We start from the raw sequence: 27780 nt of genomic DNA on the forward strand, positions 1-27780 counted from the left end.
CTTCACTTTCCACAACAAGAAATGTCATTCTAACCCATTATTTCGCCCAATGTTAGTCACAAGTTGTGTATCAAAAGAGCTGTATCTCATGAAAAGCTTTTAGACCCCACACCTTAAATAGCAAAAGAGTGAAGCAGCCACTAACAAACTTCACTTGCTAAAGGGAAGGCTAGAAACAACACAAAAATAAATAAAGACATTTACATGCAATGCACTCGAACAACAACTAGGTGCCAACCTGTAGCATCCCTTGCATTGAGCTGGAAACTAGAGATTTCATTTACTCTTTCCTACTGCTACTCAGCTGGTGCCCCTTATTGATATTTGCAGAGGACTAAAACGACAAATGCAGTATCTAAATTGCCTTATTCCCCACACATGGAAATTCCAAAACAATATTAATGTAATTAGAATAGATTGTGCAGCCTGCAGTGACTCTTGCTTGCATTTGTCACTCTGCTTCATCTGTGATAAATCACTAAGAGTGCACTGTATCCGAGGAGGGAATTTTCGGTCTCATTTCGCCAATGAACAACCGAGTGCCGCCACGTGACTGGAGTCTGAATTTCAGTTTTAGCTGGCGCACAGTTGAGTTGAATAGCATTTGGCACAATGCAGAGTAGAAGCGAGTCACTAAATGGCTGATTTACTAAATTATTATTGGATGAGCCTTTGCAGTTCCAACGGAAAGTGCGTCTCTTCATGGTGTGTTCAAATTGTTCTGTGTTTAAATATTCAGCATGAGGCTAATGTGAACTGATGAAGTGAGACTACAAACATTCACTTTCAATATAGGCAGAGAGACAGAGATGCAACATATCATGTGGCCTGCAGAGGTGAAAATGATTTATATTTAAGGATGCTGCTGCTTGCTTCTTGTACTTTAAGGTGCTCTTAATTAGTCTGGTGTTGGAATGAGCAAATTCAGGACACAGGGAAGGACACACACACACACACACACACACACGAGGGGGGGGAGAGGGAGAGGGAGAGGGAGAGGGAGAGGGGGAGGGAGGGAGGGAGGGAGGGAGGGAGAGAGAGAGAGAGAGAGAGAGATTCAACTAGGCTTCTTTAAAGCTACAGAATTCCAATAAGATCTGCTTCAAAGTCCATTTTTAGCCAAAGATTTTCTGCCTGATTTTTTCTGCATCTCCTGCAAAAAAAAAGACTCTCCTTCCAAGAAAATCCAAAGGAGCAGTCAACAAACATGTTTGAAATATAACTCTGATTTGTAATTATATGACTTATGCAAGGTGGGGGGGGGGGAGAGATAATTTCTTTACTGCCACCTGCTGGAGCTGGCAATAACCCTTTGTCATACTAAAAGAACAAGCATCCTCACTTTAGAGGACAGATACAGCAAACATTTAAAATACTGTGATCTGAGATACTTACAGTAGATTAGAATTTTTTATTGGTGCTGTGTTGCCATAACAACATAAACGCAGCAGATGACTTAAGCTAAGCTTGCAAAGCAAAAGGCTGCTCATCTGGCAGTTAAAATGAATACAGTTCACTTCACAAGTTCCCCATATGGACCCTTAGTGTATGGTAATGAGGATACCATATGGTGAGAAAAGAAATGCACAGAGAACAATTGTGCTCCACTGGATGGGTGAACTGGGTAGGAAGTTATGAGAAAACACAGGAGAGAGATTTGTCTGTGTGCTCTCTAGCTCAAGGGTTCTTTCAGAAGGGGATTCCTCTAGTCTTCCCTTAATCCACTTCTTAATGCGTACATGTACGGATGTGACAAAGAAGCATATTGAACATTTTGCGACATCATTCATCATAAACTGTCAGCGGTGTTTACAAATCAGCCCCAGATGATCTTATACATCAGTAATTCTTAAAAGGTAACCATGATAAGGTTTAAGACAAAGTGCAGGGAAATTTAAGCACTCCTGACAAGCAGAAACATTAGTGGTAATCATTTTAGAAATGCTTGCATCTTTTCTTCATGCATGTTTGGTTGTAAATAATGCTGGAATGTATAACAGCTCTTCAAAAGGTAGGTGGGAAAACGAAACAAATAATATCTCTCTCTCTCTCTCTCTCTCTCTCTCCAAAAGATAAAAACAAGTAATTGATTAGAATCACAAAGAATTTGTCACAAACACATCCACATCCGCACCGTACAGAATGTAGGACTAACCAGATTCTCAACCTGGTAAGACAGCTTGCTTAAGGCTGCAAAGTCAATTTTGTACTACACATGCTTCATAAAAGATGAATATAAATGCATTAGTTAGACACGGTGAGCTAAATTAGAAGGTCAGGCAGGGCTGGAAGGCCTGAAAAATCACACAACCAATGACTGTAATTACTCTTTTTTTAAGTCTATTAAGTGGTGTTGTTCTATCAAGGCTCAGGGGTATAAGACATGAAGTACAAGATAAAGTAATGTGTATTTATTACTCCCACAGGATCAATTTACTAGATATTTTCAGCTCCACGGAGCAAAATACACAAATGCAGCATTTGTTGCTTTCTTCAAAACTGTGGCATATTTTTTTTTGCCCCAAAGCACTGCTGCTCCTAGAATAACAAAATTGGTAATGGGGGTAGGGGCTTTTCATTTGCTCCAACATTTCATTGTGTATATGTGTGTATTGGCATATATAAGGATTTTAAAATCAATACAGCCATGTAGCCAATTCAGTCAAGGGGAAGGGCCATGTGAAAGGTCCTAGGTTGAATGCCCAGCATCAGGAATGAGGAAACTGTAGCCACTCGGATGCTGTTGGGTTACAACTTCCAACATGCCAGATTATTGGCTATGCCTGTTGGGACTAATGGGTGTTTCAATCCACCAGCATTTGTAGGACCACAGGTTCCCTGGCCCAAATCTCCAAATATGGCTAGGAAATCCTGCTTGAATCCCTGGAGAGCTCCTGGCATTAAGGGTAAGCAATACTGTGACATTGGCTAGATGGACTTGGGATAAGGCACCTTCTTATGTTTCGATATTTGGCCAAATTGCTTAAGTGGCATGGTCTAAACATACAGGCTGCTTTAAACATTACACCACTCTTTTCATATGTCGGTGCTCAAGCTGGCTGCAAAATTCAGCTTTATCCCTTGGAAAGTTTCTGTGTCCTTGTAGGTGGCTTGTGCTGCTATGGAGATATTGCCTGTGATTGGGCCAAGCCACTGGGATAAGCATTAAGAAAACATTGCAGCCAACTGCATAGGGGCACTAGAATCATGTTTCAGTTGCTTCAACAAAGCAACAAAGCACACACAAAAAATGAAATCAGTCTTCCACCTTCAGGAAAACATTGCAAAGGCACAGATTAATATAGCAAAAGGACCCATGTCGTTCTTCCTATTCTTTATATATTAAAGTTTTGCCATGGATTCTAAATTACACCATCTGCTCTAATCATTTGCTGAGTAAACACTGACCCACTTAGAAAATGCACTGGAATGTATACATATTTCTGCTGACCTTCAGAAAGAAAAGAGCTGCTTCCCAGCAATTTGTATATGATTCTGTCCTTCAGCTGTAAGAGTGTCACTGTTTTGAGTAATCCCTGATTTTTAGACTTTATTCACTACCAAAACTAGCCACTTTTGACTGCCCGGTCTCAGTGTGATGACAACTGCAGCCATCTGAGAGAATACAGTTGACATTTAGGAATTTCTTCCCACACCCTTGCCAATTAGTGAATCATCAAATTTTGTATTTGAGTATATGTTGTTCCTTCTTTACATCACTGTGGAAGTTAAATTGAGAAAGGAAGATGTTTCAAAGGCCGTATTAGGGGTAGGAAGAAGCGTGAAACTAGGTAAGAAGCCACTGATTCTGAGTAACTGCATTTGTGAGTTTTTAAACTAAATTTCAGGTGCAGTGCCTCATCTTGGCTCCATGCTGTGGTCCTGATCCAGACCAGATCTTCTTAAAAATGTAGTCACTAGAAAGACACATGAAAACACACACTCCAGCTTCTAGGAAGAATTAAACTGACTCCTCCTACTGACAGACAGCTATTTTAAAAGGCAATCTTCTAATGTCAGCCAACTATTTTTATTTAATGGCAACCTAAAAAATCAATACTGTGTCAACGTTGAATCTTTTTAGAAATCAACCACTCTCTAAAGCTTAGACCATGTTACCTGTAATGAAGTGACCAAAACTCTAACAAAAAACCCCTATATGATTTAACAGCCATGCTTTCTCCTAGAATTCAGGCTTACTCACAACATCTGCTATATTTATTCTACAGCCAGCAAATGAGAGGGATCCAGCCATTAGTGTCAAAAGTGCAGAAGGGGACAGGTGCTCACCTGTGCTGCATTCTATAAATGAGTCTTGAACTTCAAATCCAACTTCAAATTCTTAATGTGTGCTAATTGTAGGCATACGAGAGAAGGGCATGTTTATTTGCTCATGAATTTATTTAAACTATGGAGCCACTGTCAACTATAACCCTGTTCAGGTTTCAAGGGAAATGCTGCAAAACACTGTTTCACTTTGTTTAGCCACAAGAAAATATTATACTGAGGCACAATAAGCTTAGACCCTCAGTGTACTAGTCTATGATTTTGTCATTTCCGTGTTTATTGGAGGGATTTAAGTGTCTTTTGGCATTTGGTGTTTTTTTTTTTTTGCCAAAGCAGTTTTCCAGTCACAATCCAGATTCTTGGTATTTAGATGTTCTACATAATCAAATGCCACATTATGTTTACCTTGTGATCCTAAAACTACATATATGCCGCCCCCCGTATACAACTGCATAGATGTGTAGGCAACATTTCATGGGTGAGGTGGACTTAGCCGTTGAGTACACTAAAACTTGAAAATTACAGACACTGCTATGAGCTGGTCAAGAGCCCTGAAGCTGCACTCAGAGGCATATCTCAAAAGCAATCATTGTAAGGAAAAACGAATGAACAGCCCATTACCCCTTCAAGAAGTCCTTTGGAATTTACAACAAATAGCTGGACACGCTTAAAGCAGGCCATTAAAAAAAAAAGCTGGTGAATTAGTGGAAATTAAATAGTCAATATTAAGAAAGGATGCAATGGAGGTATGTTTGTTGAGCCTCTGGGTTGTATTTCTGAGGTAGTAGTGCATATGCAGAACAATAACATATCATCTGGGATGAGGAATGCATGAAATCTCCACACTCCTGTTCTCATGTGCTTGCCAGCGGTTCTGTACAGAGCCTAGGCATGTAGAAGCATGTAAGCTCTGTTGGTGTGATATTTACCTTGCAGAACTGCAGTATATAGACTGGATGTATAGAGTCTATACACGTACAGCTTGTACGTGGCGCAGGCCCTGTGCACTGGGTCCTAGTCCCTGCATGGAGACTGAAGGGTGACAGCTGGCATAATCCAACTTCACCTCTCCATACATTGATCCTACCTGACAATGATCTGGACAGTACCAAAAGTCTCTTCTGAAACAAAATCAAAATGCTGTTACCGACTTAGGCGTCGAAAGACACAAACACGCAATCGCAATAACTTTGGGCTGACCTTTGGCAAGCGTTCAGGGTCACCGGGGTGCCTTGGGATGACTTTCTGTAACCTTTGGAAACCATAGTCAATGGTGGGTTCATTCAGAGCTGAAACAACAAACATAATAATTATATAATAAGCAGTAGGACAAGGTGCAACATCGAAGAGTGTATTAAATTGCAATATGTGTGTGTGTGGGGGGGGCAATCTGGAAACTATCACAGCAAACTCCCCCTTTGCTCCTTTCCATTCAAATCAGCAGTGACTGTGAAGCTGTGGTTCAAACACTGTTTGAGGTGAGATGCAAGGCTTTGGTTGAGTATCTGTGAAAAGGTGGCAGCAAGTTTTGCTCTCTATAAACAGCTTTTGAGCGAGAAACAATTATAATCTGTGATACAATTCATTTGTTAAATGCTTTGAACCCTGCTTTTCAAGTTTTCCATTATTATGTTGTTAGATGGAATCCTTTTTGATTGTGGATAAAAAGAAAGCAGAAGGAAAAGTCTTTTGCACTTCCAGACAAACAAAATTGTGTATATTTTCCTTGTGAAATACATGCTGTGCTTTTAGGAAGAGATATCAAGAAATCCAATCGCTGAATCCCTAAAATCACTGTTGGTTCATGCAAAGCTAACAAGAAATTAACCACATGAAGAGCTCTTAGGGTAAAAACAAATAAATAAATGCCATCATGTAGTTGCGTGCCAGGCAAAGTGAAGCAGGGTGTGAGAGAATGTGCGTGAAAAAAGGGCAACCATTTTGGTGATTACAGTACACTGGGGTTTGGCACAGCATAGGGCAAGGATCCATCAAATGGATGCCCTGCCCTGCGCCACCTGCTAGGTTACCAGAATAGGTTGCTGGGGGAAGTTCCCATCTCAGTGTAGACTGGAGTGGTACCCCCGCCCCCCCCCCAGTAACCTGGAAGTGTAGCATCTGGCCCTCCAGGGCCACCCAACATAGGGCCAAGGGCCTTATTACACCAGCTCAGGACCACTGCTGCCCCCTGGCTCACTGCCACCAGTGTGCCATTGTTCTGTTTGAACTGTGTCTACACCATCGCTGGCTCATCCCTACCTCTCTCCATTTTTGTATGCATCAGCATCTCAGAAGGAGGAAGGTCAGGTGAGCGACACAGCCCCAATGCACCAAACATCCACTGTTGGGGGTCATTCTCTGCACACCACCCGAAGGGTAGAGGAATGGGTCATGGCAACACGAGACAGGGCCTTCTCAGTGGCTGCACCAATATTGCATAACCCCTTGTACTGTAGGTGGCTGTCTCTCTGGTTGCCTTTTACCAGTTGATAAGTTCAAAAGCACATCAAGTGCAAGTAGATAAATAGGTACCACTCCGGTGGGAAGGTAAACGACATTTCCGTGCGCTGCTCTGGTTTGCCAGAGCCAGCTTAGTCATGCTGGCCACATTATCCGGAAGCTGTACGCTGGCTCCCTCTGCCTATAGAGCGAGATGAGCATCGCAACCCCAGAGTTGTCTGCGACTGGACCTAACGGTCAGGGGTACCTTTACCTTTAAGGACATTTTTATTGCAGCAGCCTTTTACCCGTTGTTTTATTTGAGGTTACGCTTAATCTGTGGTCTCTCCTTTTTGTTATATTTTTATGGTTATGTTTTTAAAGTATATTTATTGTTGATTTTTTTCCAATTGCTTTTCTATGACATTGCAATTTTTGTTTGTGGTAAGCTACCCTGTTCATAGTTCATCAGCACTAGAATGGTGAGATAAAGGTATTTCTATCTCTCTATAAATAAGTAATAGACAAATGCACAGCTTTGATGACCAGCTTTGCTATTATTCAAATTGGAGATAAAATAAATCTCTTGCAATTATTCTGGTGAAATTCCGGACTAACTTGTTACTTTGTATAGGTGAATAAATGGATTCATTTATAGACTCTTCTTTGCTATTGTTTTTAATGAGAGATGGATTGAATGCAACCTTTTCTACCATACATAAAATACGTTCCTTCATTCCCCAATGTCCTTCTATAAAATGTTTTTTTTCCACAGATGGAAAAAAATATCAATACAATTTTCTTTAAATAAAAAAACCCTTTAGTCTAACAGTCAGTATTTGTGTTCTTGACATCCATATATACATTAAAAACAAAGTTAGCACATACTGTAGTTAAAATGCATTCCCATTACCCTAAATTTCAAAAGTACACTGAAAGTACTACCAACTTTAAAAAAATGTATTAAATTCAAATAGGTCCCAAGGCTAATGGAAGCAATTTGTGTACCAACCCAAACTGACTGGCCTACTTTTCAAAATACAGGTATGATAATCTCACGGTTTTAAAAGGACATTTAAATTGAAATACTGTGAATATAGTACATAATTATACCAATAGCACCCTTTAACTTGTCAGCTTGTAAATCTAAAAGGCTATCAATCATTTCTAAAGAGGAAATAAACCTTAAAATTCTTTGATTGACTCTGCTTACTTTTTATGTTGTTTTTTTTTTTAAAAAAAAGAGATAGAGAAAGAAGGAAAAAATGGATTAAAGTGGCCAGAAATCCATTTACAAAAGTACATTGTTTTACATAGGTGAGTAAAAAGCCAATAATTACATCTCCAAAAGACATCTAAATCAAAGTAAGTACTTTCACCTCACTTATGTATTTTAAGTTGCGTGGAACTTCAGGCAACTTTTTTATTAAAATACTTTTTAAAATGCAATGCTTATTGAAGTAGCTAATAGAATAGCATTTTCATTTAAGGTAATGTAATCATTTTTTGCAAATATGAGATTTAAGCCATTTTCTCTTATCTAAACAGTAAACTTTCAACCTGTCTCTTGTGTGAATTAACTAAAATTACACCCAGGTGTACAAAATCTGTCTATCTATGCTAGTGTATGAGTTAAGGCACAATATTTATTATTCTTTCCATTTTATGAATTACTACTTAAACCCTTGAGGAAGAACTTTCTTTCAGATTAGACTTGAAGAGAGGGAAGCCTTGGAAGCTGTTTATGCAGCCTTTTTGAAGCAGTAACTCGTAAAATCCAACACACTTAACGGAAAAAATGTAAAATCAGAGATGGAGGTGAAATTATTTTCATGTTTTCAAATTTGTAACTTAATTTGTCATCCATCTTGCTTTAATATCCTTAAGTAAAATGTGTCTTCTGAACTAAATAAATATAATTATACAAAGAAAATACAAGTTTTTGGATCTTCTATTTTGTTTAAAAGCATTGTCTATTTTTAAAAAATAATTCATATAATGAGCTCCTGCTTTATCAATAAAGCTTTTGAATGTTAATTGAAAGACTGTCTGATATATAGAAGGGTGGAATCTGTATCTCCAGCCAGGCTGCCAACTTACAGCAGAATGATCAACACTTAATACCAGCAATTAAAAGAACCTGTTCAAATATCATGTGGAACTGATAGCTTAGGGTAGTCTTGGGAAACCAGTACAGATGCAGTGGGGAATAATTGAATTAGAAACATTATAATGTTATTATTTGAGGGAAAATAGTGGAGATACCTCAAACCTCAAGACGAAAGACAAAGCTTGGGGTTTTGTTTCACATGCAATAATGGTTTCATTTATTTATCTCTTTCTCTCCCTTCTGCTGCTTCTCATACATTTTTCTCTATTATCTTAGTTCAACCCCTGTCCGTCCATCCAGCTGCTTTAAAATACTTACAAAAATTGCCTCTAAACATCAAGCATTTGAATTATACGACTAGCACTGTAGTGCCAGAAAGCCTCTTCTTTCTTCTTCCAAACACCCCCCCCCCCCTCCCAGTTATATTTTGAGATTAATCCTTCTCAAGGAATAACATTGTAACTCTGGAATTTATAAAATGTTTTCAAACCATGATATAAATATAGTTTTGATAAGACATACTGATGTTGATAAAAATCAGTGTTGATTTGCACACACACACACACACACTTCATATACTGATTTTATTTTTGCTAACTTCAGATTTGTAATTTCTACCTTGAGAAAGGAAGAATTGTCCTAGAATAAAGTGAACTGAACAACGAGTATTGATAGGCCAACCAGTGTGTTGGAAGTGCTGCATCTGACCATCTCATCCTTGGTCTGCAGGACCTGTCAAAGTCCTGTCAGGGTGGTCTTCATAGTTTTTGTGTTCATGACAAGACATCTTTCTTTTTCCAGAACACCAATATTATGGAAGAGGCAAGATGGTGAGGACATAACGGGGTGGGGGAGGGGATGACAGAGAGTCTTCTCACCTTCACGGGACTATGAGGAAGCCAATGAAATTCGATGGCTGGATGGCAGTTGTTCAGTGTTTGGTTAGCAGTGAAGTAAACTTTTCAACCATTATTGAATGTTGTTCTGCTCACACAGAAAATCTAAGCTCTAGGCCTAACCAAATGGAAGCTTTAGATCCCCGTAATTAAATACACATGCATGAATTAGGGAGGCTTTTATACGTTTCTATCATGCTCATTTCAATTCATCAAATCTCTGCAAATCTCACATCATTGGGTATTTCCTGTACTTATCCTTTCCATTCCACATGGAAGACCAAGGCAACCTGTCCAACAGGCACAGAGCTCATCATAAAGGAAAGGATGCAATTTCTGAATTATACCACTATGTCGTGTCTCTTTTTCCTAAGTGCTGCTTCTCATCTTTCTGCTTATTAACTAAATTGACATATTTTCTATTTCACATAGAGGCCTTTTAAAAAACACACTCTTCTATGTGGTAGCTAACATCAAGATGTTTCCCACCCAGTCCAGAGGATCGATATGGTAAGCAGGTGATATACACAACAGGACCTATAAGAAGAAGCTGCCACATGACTGTGTTCCTTGACATCCTTCATTCACATGAGGTTGTGACATGCAGGTAGGTACAAGTACAGAAACCCAGAAGTTTAGAAGAAACCTGGGTGGTTTCAGGGTTCAGTACTACCCAGGCATGGAATTTGGAGTCTCCTTAGGAGGAGCTGAGGGAGAGAGCAGGCAGGCCCTCCAGCAGACAGGCCCCCACACTGTCAATGAAGCTGAGGAGCAGCCAGATCAAGACACTCTCAACCCAAACCAGAAGTCTCCACAATGGTTGCCTGGGTTCCTGGCCAGCTTTTGTCCATGCCCCTCATCATCTCCAGGGCTGGTAGAGATAGTGAGCTTCAGGACTGCCAGTGAAGTGCCAGAATAAATCTATGCAATTCCCCTCCAGAAGAGGGAACAAGGGAGCTGGTAGCACTGCCTGGATAAGGGCCTGGTTCAGAGCAGGGGGAAAGTGGGGCCTCCACCTCTCATATGAGCTCTAGTGAAAAGCCTTCCTGACCAGAACCTCCTTCGCCTCTAGGCATGACCACAAATGTTCTTCTTCAATCCTTCACACCACGTTTTCAAACGCCTTTCTTGATGTGCAACATATCCCTTGAAGAAGACATGTTGCACATGTTACTGCAATGACAAGCAAACGTATCTGATGGGGGAAATAAATAAATAAACATATAAGGCGAACAAGCATTTATTTTCCACTTATGGGACAATGCAGACAATGGCAACTCGGAAATGTGGCAAAAACAAACCAACCCAAATTCACTAGGAAACCCCATGTTCCTCTCTGACCATATACTTCTCAGCAAGCAGTGGCAACACAACAGAGCCACAAGATTGATATGGCAAGTTACCAACCAAGCACCTTTGTATGCAACTAGGGCTTTAATTGGCCCCCAGGGAAGCATAAAAATCTACTTAACACACACATCATCATCAATGGAAAGAGTATATTTTGCAAATCTCACATGCAAAGAAAGTTTTCTTTCTTAATTAAATGCCGTTAAATGGAACCATACAAGCGCTGGGACTGTTTTTGTTGTGGTTGTTGTTGTTAATATGATCTACCCTTTACTGTATAAAGCTTCCTTTTCATTAAACTGCCCCCCCCCAAAAAAGTGTTTATTCCCATAGGCAATGGAAAATGGAAGTGGGTGGAGAAACATCCTACTATGGAGACACAAGGCTTGGTGTTACAGAGACTATTGCAAGACTAACTCAGAGTTTCCTTGCTTTTTATGACTTTGTGCGTCTCTTTCACTTAAACATATTCCTGGGAGTTTAATTTCCTTTTCTTAATGGTAGTGCGGCATGATGTAATTCTTTTCTCAAAATAGAAAGATATGTAGCTAATAAGATTTCAATTTTGCGGCAACCTAGAGTCTAAATAAACAGTCAGTACATTCATCAGATTATAAATAACATTTCACAACCAAATCAAACTACAAAACTAGCACCTGTGGTCCTTGGGTTCTTATGCCGACTGCTCTTTATTCGAATTAAAGGTGCAGCGGGGGCCACTTGACCTGCTGTTGTCAAACATGACCATATACATACTGTGCTACATTTATATGTATATATACACATACATTATATACATACATTTATACAGTGGCACCTCGGTTTTTGAACGTCTCCACTGACGAATGTTTTTGAACTCGAACGGCGTAGACCCGGAAGTAAATGCTTCAGTTTTCAAACACACCTCAGAAGTCGAACAGGAAACACGGCTTCTACTGAGTGCAAAACCCTGAAACCTAGCTGTCGGCTATAGTTTCGGTTTTTGAACGTTTCAGACAGGGCCGTCTTTACCCGGGGTGCAAGGGGTGCATGGCACCCGGGCACCAAATTCTGGGGGGCGCCAAATGTATACCTACTTTATACTGTATACCTCTCAATCAGTGGCAGTGAAAAGCAATGGAGTGAAAGTCTCCACCCCCCTCCGTGCTCTGTTACTCCGTAGCGTCAAATATTCCCAATGAGTCAGGAAACAAAAGCATTTTTTCCCACTGCGCTGTTGTTACTGGTGAGTGAACCCCGCCCCCCCAAAAAAGGCTCAACAACTTTGAGTTCGCCCCCCCCTGCTTAAAAAATGTCAACTACTTTGGCTTCCCCCTCCCACCAAAAAGCTCAACAAAAGTTAATTTGGGGGTGGCTAAACTAAATTTGGGGGCATTGGGTGGATCCTTGCACCCTGGCGGCACATATGGTAAAGACGGCCCTGGTTTCAGAACTCAAACGGTCTTCTGGAACGGATTACATTCGAAAACCAAGTTACCAATGTATATATAATATCTCTCCCCCCTACACACATTCAACATAATCCAGAAACTTGGCTTCAAAATTAAGGCTTTGTCCACACTTCTGCTAGTCCTGTTCCTAGAAAACATGGGTGCAAGTGGTTTTGCCTTTGCCCTGCTACCTTCCCCTGGAAAACCTGCTCTTTAGTGCTAAATTGGAACAAACAGTATTCCACAGAAAACCTGATCTAGTTTCCCCAGTGGAAAGCAGTGGGGCAAACGGAGGTGTGGATAAGCCCTACATGTCAGTGGCAATTTTGAGCAAGTGAGGAATGCAAAGCTATCACGGAAAACTGAACTTTTACATGTGCAGTGATTATCGACAGTGCCACATGGGTGCCCGTTACTACCATACATTATCTACACCAACCGTTGTCAAACTGTTGCCTTCCAGATGTTCTGGGCTACAACTTCCATCCTTCCCAACCAGCAGTGTGCTGCTTGGGCTAATGGGACATGTAGTCTGGAACCTCTTGAGGGCACCAGGTTCACAAAGGCTGTGCGGCACTCTTTAAAAATAAAAATTAAGACAGGCAACACCAATCCCCTACCATAAAGAGGGATTATCCATCCGCAAACACAGCTTCCCATTACACATGTATAGTACTTCCTTAGAGATTAACCTACATAAACCAGACTATAATGTGCCACCAACAGAGAGCAGGAACAAAGGAGGTCTTTCCATGCTGAGCCTGCAAGATTCAGAGATATTTAATATACCAAGCCATGGAATGAGCAACATCCTCCTGTCTTTTTGTCTAATAGTGCCTGTAGGGTGGAGCAGAGACATATAGTCATAGCATATGTGGAAGGAGAAGGGCAGATGGTGAGAAATGCACCATATTTGATGAAAGCACACATTTCTCAAGCCGGTTCTGTTCATTTGTGGATCCATTAAAGGAAGTGTGTGTAGGTGAAGCTTTGCGATAGCTCTTTATATATGACAGCCTACACCAACCTGGAGCTCTCAGGAAGTTTGGAATTGCAACTCCCATCAGCTCCTGCCAATATAGTTCTGCTGGGTGGGGTTGATTGAAGGTATAGTCTAAAACATCTAGAAGGCACCAAGCTAACTAATATCTGATTCCATTCATTCTTCCTGTCAGTAAGGTATGACTGGTCATACGATTGGGTCAATAATCTGAGGCTGAATCTTGACAAGATGGAGGTGCTTTGGGTTGGCAATTCCTGTATCTGGGAATTAGATGGGCAACCTGTTCTGACGTTTGTTGACTGGACCTGACGCTAGAACATCAAGTGGCTTCTGTGGCTAGGAGTGCTTACGCCCAGTTTAGGATGCTTCGCCAGCTACAGTCATTCCTGGACCAAAATACTGCAATGCACTCTGTGCGGAACTGCCCTGGAAGATGGTTCAGAGGCTGCAGCTAAACCAGAATATGGCTGCAGTGTTGACAGGTGGCGTAGACAGAAAGAACCTGAAACTGCTGCACTAGCTGCCAGTGAGATATTAGGCCCAATTCAATGTATTAGCATTAGCATAAGGTATAGGTAAAGGGACCCCTGACCATTAGGTCCAGTCGCGAATGACTCTGGGGTTGCGGCGCTCATCTCGCTTTACTGGCCAAGGGAGCCGGCGTCCAGCTTATAAAGCCCTAAACTGCTTGGGACCCAAGTATTTAAAAGAGTACCTTCCCCTCAGTGGTGGTGCTTCATTTGTGGAATACACTTCCCGGGGAGGTGAATCTGCCTTCCTCACTAGCTTTCAGGAATAACAAAATTATTACTTATTATTATTTATCAACTTTATATGCCACCCTTCATCCAAAGATCTCAGGGCGGTTCATAAGATAATATTCCTTTTCACCCAGGTATTTGATAGCTGGTAGATCCTGTAACTAGTTAGCTTTACATTATCAGCCGTGGTGGTATACGATTGTTTTTAGATGTTCGTAATGGATTTTATGTGTTTTAGATATGTTTTGATTATATTTTTAGTTGTATTGTTACTTCATTTTCTGCTGTCTTTGGCTCTTGGCAGGAATGGTGGGACAGAAATTTAAATTAATAATAATAGTAAAAAATAACAGGAGGAGGAGGAAGAAGAAGAAAAAGGGAATATCTATAATAGTAATGCTTGTAAACGCAAAGAATGTGTAATAAAACTTTATGAAATTTTATTGAACATGAACGTTTTGATAAAATAAAATTTTGGCTAGCAACAAAAGAACATGTAAGGGCTCAAACTGTGTAGGGGCAAAAGGCCCTGTCCCCCAATGTCCCCATGTCTGCCAGCCCCACCTACCCCACAACAGACCTATTGTAAAGAAACATTCCCAAACCAACAAATGCATTACTGTATAAAGGCAGCACACCCACTGTCCTAATATTAACAGTCCTTCCTTCATTTCAGAAATAATTAGCAGATTGTACACCAAACGGAAGTAGTACAATATTGAACTGACCATGGAGAGTAGGAGAATAAGTGCATTTAAACTATTATTGCTAAAGTAGCCTGGGCTTTGAGGGTGTGGGAGCTGTAATTCTGCAGCTTTAAGCAGCCTTTAAATTCAATGCCAGCGACATTACTTTCCCCTATAATTGTTCAGCTTATATCCCAAAGAGTTTTGACAATAACTGTTATCAGGAGGGGAAATCATAGCAACCTGTCTGATAAACATGTTTCCCTGCCCTCACACCCTGGTGAGCACTGTGACACTCTACTTTTATCATCTAGTGTGTGCTCAGAATGAGCTTAGAACAGCAATTGCCAGGAATAGGCAGGCGATAAACTGCATTGATTTAACACATCTTGTTTTCAATCATGCTCGGATTTTCTGAGCACGCATTTTTCCTGTACTCCAGCTTGTAGCTTTTATCTGACGAGCTGATCCCTTTTCACTGGAAAATGAAAAGGTCGCACAATAAGACACGGTTTACTGGAACTCCAACACGCACCGGGGAAAGTATTTTAGATAAATACTGGCAGACATAGTGGAGCTGAATTTCAACACCACAATTGCTTAACAACAATACTTATTACTCTCCTAGAACAAGCCTACAGCACCTTACGGTTCGCAGTAGGGAAGAACACCAAGTCAGACGTGATAGTGGGGGGAAAATAAATAATAAATAACAAGCTTCTACAAGACTGTTTAAAGATATAGGGTTTATATATATATATAACTGATCAGAGAGGAATAAGTGAAGCATCTTTTCAGCAGTAGCCACTAGCCTATTGAGAAGTTGGCAATAAGCCACATCCTATGGGCCAATATGAATTCCCAGTAAATTGAGCAACCCAATTTTGTCAAATTACATAATGAGAGAAAGGAAATGTAATCTAACTAATCAATAGTGGTGGATGCTGGACAAACCGCTTCTTCCAAGGTTGAAATCCCAAGCATCCTTGCTTAGAAGTAAATTTCATTGGTGTCAGTGGGATTTAACTTTGTTTAGCATTGAAGTGAAAGTCACGACTGGTTTTGTGTAGGAATCTGCCTAATACCAAGGCAAACTATCTATCCATATGACCTAACATTGCCTGCTCTGACTGGCAGCACATCTCCAGACTCTCATTGCCTCCTATTTGGTTCTTCAAAACGGAGGATGAAGAAATTGAACCTGGGACCTTCTGCATGCAAAGCTATTTGTGCCTCCCCAAATTATGTAAGTATTAGAAATATCAATGCATAAGTCCTTTTTGTAAAAAAACAAAAACAAAACAAAACATAACAAACAAACAAAAACATTTTATTCCAGAAATGCATATTTTAAACAGAAAATGGTCATATCTGTAGATCTGCTTAAACAGAACACTCAAGCTAATTTGTTTTTTAAATATTTATAGTAAAAAATGGTTTTGCATTTGAGAGCCTGAAAGCCTCAGACCTTAATGTCCCCTTGGGGGCTGGTTCTTATTGGCTACTGATTTCCCCTCCTCCTTTATACTCACTGTCTTGGCCTCATTTGACCACACACCCATGATTGTGGCAACCAATGTAACTTTATTTACAGGTATCCATGACATCAATAAAAGAAAACTTGGTGGGATGGCAGAGCTCACCACAGCTGCTTGCTGGGAGGGGGGGGGGGGCAAGGTGGCAGCAAAGCTGGTGCATTATCTATGTATTACTGGGCTACAGCATGATAGGAGAAGGAGGCTTGAGTTTTCCCTGTGCAGCACAACAGGTGCATTGTCTACTTTTATGTTTCAACGCATAGGATTTTGCTGTAAGAACCAGGACAGAACCATTTTGCATTTTCAACAGCATCCAACAGTAGTTTTATGTATCCCCTCTAAAGCAGGCGTAGGCAAACTCGGCCCTCCAGATGTTTTGGGACTACAACTCCCATCATCCCTGACCACTGGTCCTGTTAGCTAGGGATGATAGGAGTTGTAGTCCCAAAACATCTGGAGGGCCGAGTTTGCCTATGCCTGCACTAAAGTATAAGAAATAGCCTGTTTGTCAGAAGCAGAGCATTGGATGAGTTGGACCAGTAGTCTCATTTGGGGCAGCAAATCCTGTTCCTTTTCTAAGGAGTTGCCCCTTAAGTAGTTTAAAGCTTAGGAAACCTGGATTACCTTTCTAAAAAGGAAGAACGCCAGAATACTTTTTGTTTTATGGAGGCAAAGTCCTTGGGGGATTGTTTAAAACCCAACTAATATTCTTGAGTGCTGAAGTTTGCAGTGATACCTTTTACACGATCATATGTGTGTAAAAATACTTACTGATAGATGGTCCTTATCTGTTACACATTTGAAGAAGATAAGGAGAGGAAGTTATTCTGTCTAAATATCAAGAGTGACTTATGCTCTAGGGCTTTTGGTAAGTGGATTTTCAGAGTGCAGCATTTCTAGAAGACACATATTTGTATTTAAGAAATGCTTCCTTAGGGATGATACCTTATTGAGGTATTTCTATATTCACTGAGACACAAGATGCTTGGGTGATGGTGAGGAGAGAAGCGCGTTTGAACGGAAAGTACGGTCCAATGGTTCATTAATTAACTTCTCAAGCTCCAAAAATAATAGAATGTAACATCACTGGCCCAAACTTCACTTGGGCTAATGTCGGTAAGAGCTCTGTCACTGCCATGCAGCCGGGGATGTCATGTCTAGAGACCCCCACAATTGTGCTCTGTACTGTAAGGTGGACAGCAGTCCATTCTATCCATCTTTGTGCATTTTATACACTAGTGTATAATGAAACACTTACACTAGTGTAAGTGTTTCACATATGCACATTCATTGCTTGATGACAATAACATGAACAAGTGACTTGAATGTGTGAAATACCATAGACAAAATTTTATATTACTTGACATCATATCAAAACAAGCTTTCCAAAGGAGTCGGTTGACAGAGTCAGGCACAAACCATCAACTGTTGAGTAATGAACCAGCACAGAGATGTACACGATTGTCAGGGTGAGATGAGGCTAAGAAAATAGAATACGGAGGAAACCCCCAAATATGAGAGCTGGCATTATTGTGTGTGTTAGGTTTTGCTTGTCATCTATACATTAGTAATAATAATAATAATAATAATAATAATAATAATAATAATAATAATAATACCACCTTTATTGTCATTGTACAACCTGTGTACAATGAAATTAAACAAGCCTCTCCCCCGCCCCCAACACATATCCTCCTCTTCTATATACAGGTGAAATTCGAAAAATTAGAATATCATGGAAAAGTCCACTTATGTAAGCAATTGTTTTCATTAGCTACTGGAGTTTAATATACAAGATAGACTCATGACATGCAAAGCGAGGTATGTCAAGCCTTTGCTTGTTAGAATTGTGATGATTATGGTGCACAGCTGATGAAAACCCCAAAGTTGAAATTGTTAATTTGGGGTTCTCAAATTATGGCTGTACACCATAATCATCACAATTATAACAAATAAAGGCTTGACATATCTCGCTTTGCATGTCATGAGTCTATCTCATATATTAGTTTCACCTTTTAAGTTGAATTACTGAAAGAAATGAACCTTTCCACAATATTCTAACTTTTCGAGTTTCACCTGTAATTTAATGATATAAATATATACTACCTGATCTGCCAAAGGGAGTTCTTGATATAATTTTGGAGAACCTGCCTTGGCAGGTCCAGCTCAGGACTATGATTCCATGAAATATACAAAGATGGTGCAATCCTTTCCTCTGGAAACTACTTTGAAAAGGCTAACCTTAGATGGTTCCCCCCTTCAGATAAGGAGAAAGTAAGAAGAGACTTATGAATCAATTATTGTTTCTATCTCTCTCCCCATTCTAAACAACACTATGGGCAAACCTTTTCATACAATGAAGGCCATTACAATAGCTCACCTATCGGCAGGAGGTGGCATTGTGGGCATCACGACCCGAGCACGCGTGCAGGGGCTGATACACAGCCCCTGCACGATTGGAGGATTCCCGACACTTCTCCCTAGTGGCTGACCAATCCGGTCGGCTGAGGGGAGGGGCCAACAGCCCTTTAACTGGAGACGGCGGGAATCCTTCCCCCTCTCCTTTCGCTGCCCCCAACTGCACCGGTTCTCCCACCCACCCACCCTTTAGGTTAGCTATTGACCTTGCTATGGACTCCGGTTGGTCACCTCACTTGGCTGGGGGGCCTGGTAGGACTTTTTCCAATTTGGACTAGCCAAATCGGGTTGTTTCACCTACCTCGTAGCAATTCGTCACAACTTTGGTTTTGGCGGTTAGGCATTGGATAACATCAGTAGAGGTAAAAAGGGGACGTAGCGCCATCACCTGCCTCTCATTGGAAGGGTATTCCTTTAAAGGTTTCTGGGGCTGTGGTACCGTCCGAAGCCTAGGGAGGTTAGGGCCTAAGCCACGCCCCAACGGTGATCACAGGGGCAGTTCCCCTTGATAAGCGTCAGGGGTGCTGCCCTTGATGGTTAACCCTTCACGGACCTCCAACACTCGGGTTGGGGGTCAGATATAGTGGTTAGGATCCAATGCCTAAGCCAATACCGCTCAACATCCGTAACCAATAAAGTTGTGGCCTTTACGCCCATTTAATTTGATACAATGTGTCCTGTGTCATTATTCACCTGGGAGGGAGGGATATAGCCACGCAAGGAGATTCAACACACCTACACTTTAGGCTGTGGGTAGCTAAATGCACAGGGAACCAGGAACCCACTTAGGAATAATAGGTTCCTTTATAGCACTCTCTCAACGTGGTGAAAACTTCTTAAAAGAAGGTATAGGTACACAAACACTGATCATTATATTATACAAATGATAATACACTAACCTAAATACTCCCAGGGGTGGGACCACAGACAAACAATATACTTCCATGTGAAAATTTAGCAGCAAGTAAATTTTCTCAGCCTGACAGTTATTGCAACATTCAATACACAAACGCACACACCAATGCTGTGACTATCTTCTACCTCAAGTGGGCCCTTGGTGAGGCAATATTTGATTTATTGCTGAATTCTTCTTTTTCTGTATAGCAAATAAAGTATAATTTGATTAAATGTAAATGAAGCAAAAAATAGTTACAGTAGCTTGTCTAATGCAATTTATAGTACGAAATGCCTGTCATTTGACTCAGTTTTTAATTCAAAAAGGGAATAGAAAACAGGCTGTACAGTCTAAGGAAGAGCTAACCTAAAATTGTTCCATTCCTCCTTAGAAATATGATTGAACTAAGGAAGTATAGCAAATTTTAGGTTACAAAGAGACAAGCGTTGAGCAGACAAAGATCCTGAGGCAAGAATCACTTGCAGCCCGATTTTCTGCGAATGTTTAATACGGTGTAATGTATATATTACAATACTAGAATAAGGCGGAATAAGTACACATCTTAAAATATTTACGTCTTGGATGGCTATAATATGCTGAGTGTAGCTAAATTAACATAAGAACTTAAGAAGAGCCTGCTGGATCAGGCCAAAGGCCCATCTAGTCCAGCATCCTGTTCTCACAGTGGCCAACCAGATGCCTATGGGCAATATTTTATGGTGGAGCCCGAAGCCCCACAGCCCCTAGGAGTTAGCTCTGATGACTTCCACAGTTGGAGGCGGTGTCCTTCGGAATATCTGAGCAAAAATGTAACTGTTTGCTCTACCACTGCAGTGCCCAGTGCGGTGGGGCACAGCTGTGGAACTACCCTCCTATCACTCCAACTTACCTAGATATGGCTGGGACAGAGCAGGGTATGATGAGATTGAGGTTGCGTCCTGGTGAAATCCATCTGGTGCTTCCACATAGACTCGACCTGTCACCAACTTGCCCCGTCCCATCCAGGTAAGCTGCAGCAACACCAGTGACATAAGGGGGGGGGGGCTAATGTTCTAATTTAGGGCATAATCTAAGCAGATGCACTCCATTCTCATTGCCACCCAACTCCATCCCGGGCATGGTCAGGACAGGCTGCTAAGCCCTAGCAAACCTGAGGCATTCTTGCACTTCAGAGACCACATGGCACAGAATCTAAGCATCCCTGCAGCTTCTTGTTCACTGCTCACGATGGTGCCAGCAGCCATGTAGAGGATGCCAGAGGCCTTTTGGCTCCCAGCTGGAAGCAGTTGTGACTACTCCCTCTGGCCACAGCAGTGTCGCCAGCTAATGAACCAGCACTGGGGAGTGCGGGTTACTGCCTTTGCAACTATATAATTGTACATATCTATATCATACATTTTGTATCAATGCTGCTTGTTATATTAAATTCTCATTTCAATTTAGCTTCCATCATCTTGGAACTAATCGTCAGGAATTTCCAACACATAGTTTGGCTATGGTTATTTTACTTTAAGGAATGCTGAATATGTGCAATAGCAGCCATGCATTCATACACATAACAACCAGCTTTCAGAGAAACAGCTGTATTCGCATTATTATAAGAACAATAATAACAGTTTTTAAAAATATGTACACATTTTCAGGGGGTGTAGTACTTTGGACATATCAATAGAACTGTAAAATGGCTGAAGCTGGGAAATGTATAAAACTGGAAATCATTTGTGAACCATGCATGAATGGTGAACTACGTATAAAATAATCTTACAAAATTCTTCACAGGAAGAAGAAGAAGAAGAAGAAGAAGAAGAAGAAGAAGAAGAAGAAGAAGAAGAAGAAGAAGAAGAAGAAGAAGAAGAAGAAGAAGAAGCTTTTCACTACCTGAAGGAGTCTCAAAGCGACTAACATTCTCCTTTCCCTTCCTCCCCCACAACAAACACTCTGTGAGGTGAGTGGGGCTGAGAGACTTCAAGGAATTGTGACTAGCCCAAGGTCACCCAGCAGCTGCATGTGGAGGAGCGGAGACTCGAACCTGGTTCCCCAGATTACGAGTCTACTGTTCTTAACCACTACATCACACTGGCTCTTAGTAAGTTAGGATATACATGAGCTCGGTTAAACCCACACACAGCCCCTTTCCTATGGTTAATGGTTTCCAAATAAGTCTGGATTTGGTTTTTAAAAACTTGCTCCAAAATCCTGGCCTCTTTAGTACCCATTAATCACATTTTTTGGTTCACATTTGAGAGGACGCTATGGTTAACTGTGGCTTCCTGGCTTCTTTCCCCACTTGAGCAAAATGAGGGAGCAAGGGAGCTGTTTGTGGCGTGCAAAGTTTATGTATATACTGGCTTATTCAGACAGAATTTTATCCTGCAAAATAATTTAAGGACAATAGTAGTTCTTTTTTTACATAGATAAAAATGAGTATTAGCGTAGGCACAAATAAACCGGTAAGTTTCATTCTCCAGTGAAAAAGCAGAAGTGAGATTTCAGATGGAGACAAATGCTTGGCAAATTTCAGATCTCATTATCTTTAAATACTGATGCATTTCAACCACGCAGATAATTATAGCTGACCATATTGTAACTATTTTACTGCTGCCCTTTCCCTCATAAATTTTACTTTTGGAAATATAAGTGAAAAATGTGGTTTCAATTTCATACAAATTGCATGCTGTTTGGTTTTAACAAGAAAATGGAAATAATAGCTGACGTCTTTAAAGGGAATTACAGGTATAAGTTGTGGGAATATCTTTTACCTTTCATCCCTTGCAAGAACAACAAAGTACAAAATAAAAAGTGCCTTTGGAATAAAAGTGAATTGTACAACAAAATAATACCTCAATACTGCAAGGACGGCCTCTTCCACTAACCCTGAGATTATCACCTGAGGCCCTTTCCATGTGCCTCCTCCATGAGAAGTCAAGAGAGTGGCAACACGAAAATGGGCCTTTCCTGCAGTGGCTCCCTACTTGTGGAATGCTCACCCCAGGGAGGCTTGCCTGGTGCCTTCATTACATATATTTAGGTGCAAGGCAAAAACATTCTTTTTCTACTAGGCCTTTGGCTAACTAATCAATCTGTGGTCTTTTAAAATGATTTTGGGGTATTGTTTTTGTTTGTTACTACGGTATGTTATGTATTTTGTGTTTTTATATTGTAAACTGCCCTGTGATCCTCAGATGAACTGTAGATAATTTTTTAAAAATTAAACAAGAAAAGTTTTACACTTTTTTTATTCTAAAGACATACCGAGTACTTTTAAGAAGTTAGTACAATTCTTTTCATCTTTCTTGCTCTCTGTTTTGCAAAGCAAGCCAAGCTGAATTGAAAATAATGCAGTGCTAAGGTACAATAACTTCTATGTACAACGCAAAAGTCTTTCGGTTGGTGGGCAATCTTACTGAAGAGCAAGTAACTGAGAGAGATAAAACTGCTTGTCAAATTGATTAAGGGTTCAAACAATCCTACACAGATTTATCTGTAAATAAATAAATAAAAATCTCGGTGGGATTTCCTTCCTTGTAAAAGAACAAAGATTAAGGTTGCAATTTCTCTAAGGCTGTTTGGAAGCCTAGGATCACTACCCTTGGTTAGCTGACTATCCAGTAACGATCTCTTAAGCTACCATTTTGAGTGTACCACAAAGGTGCCATCCTGACACTGATGTCACTGCTGCTGACCTGGATGAGGCTGGGTGGTAGCAGGGTTTGTAAAATGCAGGTGCACTTTTCGTACAGCCACCAGCCCAACTGGTGCTCCCACCAGTACGACAACACAGTCCTGACCTCATCATATCGCCTCCCTCATCTAGGTAAGCTGCAGAGATGGTAGTGTTGGGAGAGCATCTCCACCCCACCCTGGCTAAATGAACTAAATGAAATCCGTAACTTCTAAGCATGTTAACCAAATAAACATTTGTAGCTGATTAAATGTAAGCAATCATACAGTTAAACAAATCCGCATTTTGCGTGTTCAGACCCAAAGACCTTCCCCCTAAATAAATTCACACTTGACTCAAATATTAGTTTGGTTTATGGCAGAATTTAGGCCACAACTTTATTATAGAAAGTGAGGGGTTGCATAGGCTCTGGTTTGACTATCTCTCTGCACCCTTGCAGGTAGCGCTGACCCAGAGCTCTATCATAGGTCAGCCAAGAGCAGGGCCGTCTTAAAGGGATCGGGCGCCCTGGCACGACGACCCCTCGGCGCCCCCGGTGGGCCACCTCTCCACCCACGTCCCTCCCGCGCTGGCCACCCCTCAGGAGGGGGGTGGCCGAGCGGGGGATGAGGGACGTGGCGCTGCAAGCCGCCCGCCCTCCGGAGCCCCAGCTGGAGCGCTGGGAAGGGCGCGCAAAGCCCCGCGCCGCTCCAGCGCCATGCCCCTCATCCCCCGAGTGGAGGCCAGCGCGGGAGGGAGGTGGGTGAGCGGGGGATGAGGGGTGTGGTGCTGGAGCGGCGCGGGGCTTTGCGCGCCCTTCCCAGCGCTCCAGCTGGGGCTCCGGAGGGCAGCCGGCTTGTAGCTTGCCCGCCGGCGCACGAGCGCTCGCCCGCCCATGGGGGTGGGCGTGGGTTGGGGAGGGGGCGCTCGGTATGCTGGTGGGCTCGCGGGGGCACCCCTGGGGGGCCTGACGCCCTGGTGCACCGTGCCACCCAGCCCCTATGACGAGACGGCCCTGGCCAAGAGTGAACACCTGGATAGGCAGAAAGCCAGGAACAGACTATGTCTGCCACCCAAATGTCCCCCTGGACTCAGGCACGGACACAACCCCCTCTCAGGGGTTGACTAAACCATTTGAGTCCCCGAATTCCTTTAACGGAATAACCTTCACATAGGGATGGTGAGACGGTTCTCCCATCCCTATCACCTGAACCAGAGCCTATCTGCAACCTTACAAGTTGTGACGGTTTGCTACGCGGCAGGCAAAACCCAAATGGCAACAGCCAATTAGCCAAGTGGGGAAAATTCCTGCCGTGCCCCTGTCCCAACAACAGACGAGACACGACGGCATAGCAAGGTCAAGCGCAAAAGCCCTAAAAGTAGGGAGACATGGGCGGGTGTTCTGAATGCACGCACTGAAAGAGGAAGCTCTGGGACACGTGCATGGGCATATATAGGTCCCTCAATCCATTTGGACTCTGCCCCATTGGCCAGATTGAACCCAACATCGAGGGACCTACCAATCGGGTGTTGTGGCTGACCAATCTTACCCACCCACAACACAGGGGATCAGTCTCCAGGTCTCACTGCAATACGTGCCCTCTTTGAGGGAGGGCACGATTTACCCAAACTTCACTATGGCTACGTTTTTACGAAGTCAAACATTTCTGCAATAACTTACTAAACAAAACCGACCATTCATAATAAGAAGAAAAGGGCATTGTTAAACACTACTTATTTAAAGATAACCCAACTCTTTGGGAAAGCATTCTTAAAATCTTCCATGCTCTGGTGTTTGGGAATTTTGCACATTTTTAATTATCAGTTGATTCTGCTTAAATGCTGTTTGGTTGTTATGAAAACCACCTAGAGCTTTGAAAATGTTTGAAATAAATAAGTTTTTCAGATATTACAAACAAGCTAAGTGCAATATAAGCAACTGAAAAAAAATATGTTTCAAATCACCTATGTTAATCTGGGAGGTTGTTTTCTTTTTAATTTATCTTTAAAAACCCTGCTAATAAACTAGCACAGTAGCACCGTAGAACCAAGCAACATAAGCAGCTATGCCATTAAAACTCTGTTCCAATGAGGCCCTCACCAATTGCCCAGGCAGGCGCACTATGTGACCCATGAGAGCAACAAAACAATCAAATTGTACAACCGTGGTGGGATATATGGATATGGACACACACACCCCCTCTAGATCATACCCAATATTTCCATCAAGTTCCCCATGCTGCGCAAAACATTGATCTCTTGCATTTTATCGAAATGCCAAGTCAGTCACAGTGTACAGAGTATGCTTTTCCTCCACATTTACATATTTATTTTCCTTAGGAATAAGTGACAGCTTACAGCATGGCATTTTCAAAGATCCCTTTGCAATTCATGGGTCAATCAATACTCATTGAAATTTTCAGAAGGATTTCCACTTAAGGACAATGCTAAGTGACTTGGGTCACATTTCTCAATAATTATTTGTTGTGGTGTAGGCTCTGGCCTTCAGGAAACTCTAGAAGGCTTCAGTCACAAATTACCTCTGCGGTGGCAGCCAATGGCTTAAGAAAAGCTTAGGTTCCTCTCTAAGGAACATCTCCTTTCGGAAATCCAGAAATGCAAGTACAGTATATCAGTTGCTGTTTTCGTATCTTGGGCAATTTTTCTTCAATTTTCATCTTTCCATGTTAACTTGTTCCTATTCTCTTTTATAAAATCCCATCTGTTAATTTTTTTATTTCTAATTATTACATGTCATGCTTTTTGCAGAAGTCAGCATATAAACAAGAAAATGGTGCTCCACACTGTGGTGACTGCATAATGTTAGGTTAAACTAGCAATACGTAGGTGAAATCTGCAACATTTGTTCTCAAAACAAATAGTATATGTGGAACATACGTTGTAAGACTTCTTCAGTTCGAAAGGTTTCATGTATCTGTGGTCTCTTTTAGTGGGGCAGGTTATATAAGACCTGTTTTCCCCCTGTATAGTTGTGCTTTTCCGTTTTTCTTGGTTGTCTGGTGTACTTTGTTTTGTATGTCACTTTGGGTCACTTTGTGAGGAAAGAGAAGGGGACAACAGAGGATGAGGTGGTTGGAGAGTGTTCTCGAAGCGACTAGCATGAGTTTGGCCAAACTGCGGGAGGTAGTGAAAGACAGGCATGCCTGGCGTGCTCTGGTCCATGGGGTCACGAAGAGTTGGACACGAATGAACGACTGAACAACAACAACAGTGAGGAAAGAGACTAATAAATAACAACAAAACAGCAACACAAATTTGAAGTTGCGCATTACCTCAGTCATACTAATTCACTTTATCCCAATTCTCTGCATTCACTATTTCTTTTGTAGGCAAACTTCATCATAATCCCACGATCCTTGTTTAGAGTTTGTGGTTAAGTGAAGAGAGAGCTTAAATCACAACCCCCACTTTGGATGACATCCTAAACCAAATTTTGGTTTAACTCAGCAGCAAAAAGGACTGTGGAAGAGCAAAGTGGCTGTAGTAGCTCACACATTTGTACAAACTTGATAACCTAACATTTGGCTTAGCCTATCATGAAAACCAGGACACTGTAGGATACAAAAGTGGGACGCGCAACAAATGTTACTGTGTGGAGTATTCCCTAAAATCCTCATAGTTCCCTGTGAAGAGGGATTGACTGTCAGACTACTCTGAGAATTTAAAAAAGTGTCAAGTAGCACCTTAAGAGACCAACTTTGTTCTGGTATAAGCTTTCGTATGCATGCACACTTCCTCAGATACACTGAAGCGGAAGTCACCAGACCCTTATACAGTGGTACCCCAGGTTACGCACACCCCGTGTTGCAGACGTTCGAGTTGCGAACACCCACACCCCGGAAGTGTTTCCGGAGCGCGCGCGCCCCCCAGATGCGCAGAAGCATTCTGCGCACTTCACACATGTGCAGAAGCGCTCAAATTGCGCTTCTTCTGGGGTTTTTTTTGGGGGGGGGTTGTACGTTCGTGATACACACGCACACATTACGTACCACGGCCCAGAACAGATTGCGTATGTAACCCGGGTACCACTGTATATAGTGGGAGAGTAGGGTGGGGTTTTTCCTCAGAAGGGTAGTAGGATAAATGGACATAAATCTGAAATCAGGAATCAGGAATCACAAGACAGAGAAGCCAGTAGGAGAACACTTCAGTCTCCCAGGACATTCAATACAGGATCTCAAAGCAGCTGTCTTATTACAAAAGAATTTCAGAAACAGACTTGAAAGAGAAGTTGCTGAATTACAACTTATTACTAAACTGAAAACTATGGAGAGACCTGGTCTGA

At 41.7% G+C, this 27780-nt stretch overlaps 1 protein-coding gene across 6 annotated transcripts in view; it reads right to left on the minus strand.

The window, feature by feature from the left end:
* The window catches only part of EBF1 (EBF transcription factor 1), a 384086-nt gene that overhangs the window by 39229 nt on the left and 317077 nt on the right, over positions 1 to 27780 (minus strand). For all 6 annotated transcript variants that reach the window (XM_033140381.1, XM_033140380.1, XM_033140379.1 and 3 more), the window contains exon 11: positions 5488 to 5576. In XM_033140381.1, the coding sequence (XP_032996272.1) occupies positions 5488 to 5576 (89 nt within the window). The remainder of the gene's footprint in view (positions 1 to 5487; positions 5577 to 27780) is intronic.

Source organism: Lacerta agilis, chromosome 2 (assembly GCF_009819535.1).
Source record: "Lacerta agilis isolate rLacAgi1 chromosome 2, rLacAgi1.pri, whole genome shotgun sequence".
Classification (NCBI taxonomy): Eukaryota; Metazoa; Chordata; class Lepidosauria; order Squamata; family Lacertidae; genus Lacerta; species Lacerta agilis.